The sequence below is a fragment of the Nomascus leucogenys genome, chromosome 22a (genome assembly GCF_006542625.1).
Source record: "Nomascus leucogenys isolate Asia chromosome 22a, Asia_NLE_v1, whole genome shotgun sequence".
NCBI lineage: Eukaryota > Metazoa > Chordata > Mammalia > Primates > Hylobatidae > Nomascus > Nomascus leucogenys.
Genome location: NC_044402.1, coordinates 4,975,631 through 4,982,214, shown reverse-complemented (window position 1 = coordinate 4,982,214; position 6,584 = coordinate 4,975,631). Strand labels below are relative to the sequence as shown.

General features: G+C 59.0%; 1 protein-coding gene across 1 annotated transcript; it reads right to left on the bottom strand.

The window, feature by feature from the left end:
• Positions 1 to 1,405: 1,405 nt before the first annotated feature.
• On the bottom strand, positions 1,406 to 6,028 carry RTL1 (retrotransposon Gag like 1). The gene has a single exon (XM_003276158.3). It carries the CDS (start codon positions 5,973 to 5,975, stop codon positions 1,896 to 1,898), a length of 4,080 nt encoding a protein of 1,359 aa, XP_003276206.1. The 5' UTR covers positions 5,976 to 6,028; the 3' UTR covers positions 1,406 to 1,895.
• Between the last annotated feature and the right edge of the window lie 556 nt (positions 6,029 to 6,584).

Below are 6,584 nucleotides of genomic sequence, written 5' to 3'. Positions count from 1 at the left end.
CTGGTGTGTCCTGGCACAGGGGGCCATGTGCACGGAGCTCCGGTGTTTTTGCCCTCCTAGATGGAGTTCAAGGTCGTGCTGAGAGAGGCCCACGGCTCCTTCCCCTCTGTGTCCTCACAGAGCTCTCACCTGTGGAGGGGTGCAGTGGGGCGGGGGTGCTCTGGGAGGTTGGAGGCCACTCCTGGATAGGTGTGACCCATGGCCAGGAAGAGGGGTCAGCGTGTCCTGGATTGTGGAGGGGGAACTCAGAGTGGGTGAGTGCCACCTGCCCTACCTCCCCAACTCCTGTGGGACCCCCGGCAGCCCCCCTACCCAGGGCAGTGCACTCTCACCCTCACAACAGCCAGTTTGCCACTTTGGGGACAGCATGACCCTCTGAAATGGGACCCAGGCCTTTTCCTCTCGGGGTGGGTGTTAGGGACTGCTTGAGACCAGGGCTTGTGGACCCTGCAGTGTGGGGCTCAGGCCGCACCTCGTTTCTCACATGGCGAGGAGGCCAAGGCCAGAGGTGGGATTTGGGTTTCGGGGCTCCCTTTTCTGGAACCCTTAGGAGAGGCAGCCCCCACTCCCCCGCCTCCCACTGCGCTGAGGCACCTCTTCTGTCCTCTCCTCTCTTTGACATGAGCCTGTGGGGGGTGCACATCCCTGGGGGTCTCAGTGAGGGTGGGTACCTTCTCAGGGCAGAAAGAAGTGCCCAGAGTCTTGGTGGGGACACCTTCAGGAAGGTTGGGGGAGGCCTGCTGCCCATGTGCCAGGCCCCCAGGGGCTGTTTCAGGGCAGAGTGTTTCCTGCCCCCACCTTTCCTGCCCAGTCCACTTGCCCCCCCCACCACCCCACCTACTCCCTCCCTCCTCCCATGCGTGTCTCCTCCCCTGCCTATCCTCCCACCACCTCCGCTTTTAGAACAAACCCCAAAGTCAGACAGTTTTTTATTTTGCTTTATTTGAGGAGTGCAAAAAGATTAGGGGGTGAGAAAGCTCAGGGGGTGGGGAAAGGTCTACTCCCCGTGCAAAGTGGTGGTGTGGCCAGAGCCTCTCTGCGACTCTGCATGGTCCCCTGGGTGTCTGTGTGCCTTCTGGGACACCATCCCTTTACGAGGGGCCCCTGCACTCTTGCATTGTCTAGTGTTCAGTGTTGGGAGGGAAAGGCACCCCAAGGCATGAAGGGGCCCTCTTTGCTGTACAAGTCTGGTAAGTGGCACTGGTACGTCCGGATGCCCCAAAGAGCGGCTTTGTCCAGGTAAGTCCAGAGCTCAGGGCCAGAGGAAGGTGGGGTCAAAAAAGCTGAAGCAGATGTGGTGGGGGTGTGGGGGTGGGCTTGCTTGCAGGGTGGGATGGGGGTGAGGGAGGCACCACATCATCAGATGTCGGGAGGCTGGGGGGTGGGGGTTGGGGGGTGGGGGCGGGAGCTCAGGGGAGCAGGAGCACCGGCAGTGGAGGTAGAAGAAGTCAGTGGAGCACCCGAGGTCAGTGTCCCAGGGCGGCACAGGGTGGCCGTCGCCAGGCCGGGTGGGGGGCCCCGGCACCTGCTTGCTTGGCTGCGCCTGCTGTGCCTGCTTCTTCATCTGACCGTGCGTCATGGGGTCACTTCCTGCTCGCCACTGCTTTCTCCCTCGTGGATGTCACTCCCGGGCACGGGCTTGGGACCTGGAGAACTGAGAACTCGCAGCCCAGGGCTGGCGCTGGGTCTCTGAGGACTGGATAGTCCGTTAGCACAGGTGGCATTGCTGGTTGATGAGTTGAAGAAGTTGTTGCCCTTCACAAGTGGGTTCCTCTCGGGTCAGGAGTGGCAGGAAGGGAAGCGAAGCAGGCTGAGGCACGGGGAGGCCAGGGGACGTCGGGAGGTGTTGGGGCGAGAAATAGAGGGGACTCTTTGCTAGAGACGGGGAGGCGTCTTCAGTCGAGGTCAGCATCTTCGTCCTCATCAGGCAGCTCTTCCAGCCTCGCCTGCTCTCTGGGCTGGCTCTCCCAGGCGGGGATGGGCAGGGCCCGCCTGTAGATCAGGGTCAGGAACCGGCTCAGGGCCGTGGCCGCCTGCTCCCGGCTGAGCAGGTGCAGCTGGCCATCCGCACTGCGGATGTGGAGCAGGCGGCTACCAAGGAATTCCAGGACCTGGGGATCCATCAGGTGGCGTGGGCGGGGTGGGTGGGCGGCTGCTGTGTGGCTGGGCGAGGCCTCCTGCACGTCGTTGTCCTGCTTGTCCTGCGAGGTGTCTTGCAGGCCGTCATGCAGGCCACACTGACGGTAACGTTGCAGGTCGTCTTGCAGGGCTTCTCGCAAGACGACATCCTCATCACCAACGACGTGCAGCTCCAGGTAGCGGTTCTGACGCAGGGCAGGGAGGTGGCCCTCCTGGGGGGTGACTCTGACACCGAAGAACTCACACAGCGTCAGCCAGAACCCAGGGGTGAACTGCAGGCCTCGGTGGGCCTGGGAGTGTAGAGCGTTTCGCTGCCAGCGGCCAGGGCCCAGGAACAGCTCAGCTAGCTCCTGGGCTGGGATGGTGTTTGCGCCTACGAGAGCGGGCATCTGGGTGAGCAGCTGGGTGATGGCTGTCGTGATGCTGCTGCCTGCGATGAGGGACGAATCCAGGATGAGTCGTAGGGAGCGCTGGGGCTGGGGCCGAGCCACCTGCATGGCGGGTGCCGGCCGCAGCGAGAGGCACTGCCTCACCCGCAGTAGCACAAGGATGGCTGCCAGGGCTAGGGTGTTCTTCCAGTACAGGAGGCCTCGGAAGAAATGCAGAATGACGGCCCTGATCTGGGCCACGCTGAAGTGGGCGAGGAAGCTGTTGAGGATCTGATCGATGGGTATCAGGGCCAGCAGCTCTTGCCTTAGGGTCTGTTCATTGGACTCATCCTGTTCTTCGTTCTCTTCTTCCCCGGATTCCATCGCTGGATCCCTGGGGAATCCCCTTGAGGCCAGCAGCGGGGTTTGCCTGGCGGCAGTGTTCCTCTGGAAGGCTCTCCTCCACCGGAGGTTTCTCACAGGTGGCAGAGCTCGGCCGCCATCTTGTTCTGGCAGCTCCATGACGTCAAAGTTGAAGTGGGAGAAGAAGAAGACCCAATGCCCGGGGAGAAGTACGGTGAGCCTGTCATTATTCAGAGAGGCTAGATCCTCTGTGTTGAGAAGGATCATGATGGGCTCCTCGGTGTTCTCCAGGTAGCGGCACCACACCATGAAGGCAGCCCGTATTGGAAGAATCTTCATCTCCACTTGAGAGTACTCAACCTCGATAGGGGAGATGTTGCGGGAGTAGAAAGCACAGCAGGCTCTCTTGCCGGTTTGGTCGTCAATTTGGATCAGGGAGGCGTGCAGGGCCGTGCTGGTGACGCCGGTTTCCAAGTAGAAGGGGTTCTGGGGCTTGGGGTGGTGGAGGAGGGGCGCCTTGCGGAAAGCCCTCTTCAGGCACTCGAAGGCCTCCTGCTCCTCGACTCCCCAGTAGAACTGGTAGGAGCTGAGCAGCTGCCGCACCAGGGGCTCTGCAATGATGCTGAAGCGCTCCACGAAGTGGCGATAGGGGAAGACGAATTCGATGAAGTTTCGCAGAGATAGCTTGGAGCCAGGGGTAGGGTACCCTGTTACGATGGTCATGACGTTCTTGTTCAGTTTCACCCCTTTGGGGGTGACGACGAAGCCCAGGAATTCCACGGTTTGGCGGTGGAACTGGCTCTTGTCCAGGGAGCAGTAGACGTTGTGATGGCGGAAGCGGACCAGGACTTGGCGGACGTGATGGAGGTGCTCCTCCTGACTCATTGAGTAGATCAGGACTTCCTGGCCATAAGAAAGCACAAAGAACCCTAGCATGTCCTTTAGGATGAAGTGAATCACGTTCTGAGGTATGATAGGGTCTGGGGAGAGCGCGAACGGCTGGTAGCTCTTCATCTCTTCAAGCTCCAAACCAAACGCCGCTTTCCACACATCTTCGGTGCGGTGCCCATTCTCGCTTTCCTCCACAATGGTCCCACGCAGCTCCAGTTTTGTGAACCACTCGGCTCCGTGTAACTGGTCAAACAGTTCCGGAATCATCTGTATGTAGTCCTGTCTGTTGGTCAGCATGTCCTGCAGGTCCCAGTATTCCTCCCGTAGCCTGGCTCTTTCTTGCATCCTGGCACCCACAGGTTCCCAAGGCGCGGTGGAGGGACACTCGTAAAAGGTCTCGCTGTGATCACTGTCTCCAGCCTGCTGAAGCTCAGAGGGCTCTGATTCAGAAAGATCATCGGATCCGTCTGAGCTTGGCTGGTCGGAAGTCTCATCATCTGCTTCCTTCGGGTTAAACACGTCGGCCAGGTCTGAGTATGGGTGTGGCAGTCCGGGTAGCAGGCTCATGCCGTGCCTCTCCAGGGCGATGCATGGCGGGGGCGGGCGGAAGCAGTTCTTCAGGCAGTAGGGAGAGTGGAAGGTGCAGCGGCCTTTGATCCAGTCGACTTCCGGGGCGTGGACTCGGAGCCAGCGGATGCCTAGGACCACGGAGAAGTTCGGTGAAGGTACGATGTCAAATTCGATGGACTCCTGGTGGTTCTGGTGGATACACACCAGGGGCTCCGTGTAGAGCCAGACAGGCTCGTTGCCAATCAGCGAGCCGTCCACGGATTGGACCGGCTGTGGGTACGGCTTCTCGTAGAGCTCGACGTAGTGCTCTTGGGCGAACTTCTCATCCATGAAGTTGCCGTCAGCTCCCGAGTCCACCAGGGCCTGGACCGCGACGCTGTGGTAGGGGTTCACTCTCACCATGAGCAGCAGGAAGAGGTGGGCGCGATTGATGTCCGGATGGACTTCGCTGGGCAGCCAGCTGCTGACCATCCACCTCTCTGGAGCAGGTGAGTCGATCCAGGTCAGGTTCCGGGGGCGGGCCTCGGGGGGCAGCCTGAGCATGGCTCTTCTCTCTGCCAGCTTCTCCTCTATTTGCAGGATGAGCACAATCAGACTGTCCAGGGAATCCGGCTGAGGGACCCGGAATAGATAGTGCCTGATCTCCTCGTTGAGCCCCTGGCACAGGTGGGCCTGCAGGACTTCATCTGGCCAGCCCAAGATGGGTACCAGGCTCTGGAACTCATCGATGTATTCAGTGGCAGAGCGGCCGCCCTGCCTGATGGTGAACATGGCCTCTTCTGCCACACGCAGTGCCTGGCGGTACTCAAACACCTCTGACATGGCCTCCAGGAAGGCTGGGAAGTCTCCGATCAGGGGGCTGTTTTCCTGCAGTAGAGCTTTGGCCCATTCTAATGCCAAGCCGGACAGGTGATTGATGACATAGCCAACTCGCAGACGGTCGTTATAGAACATTCTTGGGTAGCTCTGTAAGGTCAGTTGGCAGAGTACGATGAACTCGTGGAATTCTCTGCGATCGCCAGAGAAGTGCTTTGGGGCGGGCAGTTGGCCTGCATTGATCCCTTTGATCAAAATCTCTTCTGCTACTCTCTGTTGCTCTTTGAGGTCTTGCATTCGGAAGTACAGCGAGATGATGGACCTCGTCATGGCCATAAGTTCAGCAGTTGAGTGCTCGGTCTGGTTTTGCTCTTCTTGAGGAGTCTCCTCCCTTCCCGATTCCTTCAGGTCAGTGTGAGCCTCTTGCTCTTCTCGGGCTCCCAATGGGTTGACTGATGCTTCTTTCATCCTATCAGATGCTCCACTGAGTGGATCCCCCCTTGCCTGGTGTGAACCGTTGCATGACTCCTCCATGTCTTGGAGTAGGTCATTGGGTGGATCCTCTATTTCCTTACGTGGGCCACTGGATGGCTCCTCCATGTCTTGGAGTAGATCAGTGGGCAGCTCTTCCATTTCCTGGAGTGGGCCACTGGGTGGCTCCTTCTTTTCCTGGGCTGGTCTGCTGGCTGGCCCTGCCTCTCCCCACACTCCACTGCCTGATGTCGCCTCGGTGGTGTTGGATGAGCCCTCGGAGGACTCCATTTGTTTTGATGATGGATTTTTATGCTCCATCATCGTCTCAAATGAGTCTTCAGAGGGTTCTATCATTTCGTCGGATGGAAAGGAGTGTATTCTGAAGATTGGTAAGGTTGTGATGGCGTCCAGTCAGTAGCTGGGACTGTGGAGATCAGAACCTGGTGGTGGAGGGGGAGTGGGGGGTAAAGGCAGTAGTTTAGGATCTTGTGAAGTGGCAGTATCAGGGTCTCAAGGACAAATCAGATGCCCAGCTAATCAGAGCAGAGAGAAATGGGGGAAAGCCTTCTTGTATCCAGCCAGCCTCCTTGGCTGGTCACTTGGGGTGCCCCCAGGGAGGGAAGATCTGTCAACCCCTGACCTGCCTCCCAGGCTTATTCAGTCTGCCTGTCCTGTCCATTTCCTCCATAGATGTGAGAAATTGACAGCCCATAAATTCTGTGGAGTGACCGGCTGGGAGCAGCCACCGTGGTAGGCGGGCACCTGGCAGGGTGCACAGGCTGCTCCATTTCCCCCTGGCACATGCACGTGGTCAATCCTCTTTTCCTGCTTTGGTCACCTGAGAATCACAGAGGTCACATCTCAGCACCATCCAAAGCCACCCCTGGCAGGCTCAGGGCTCTGCAGCAAGCCCAGCCGCCTTGGTTGTGGAGCGGGACTCTCTAGCAATGATGCTTACTGTTT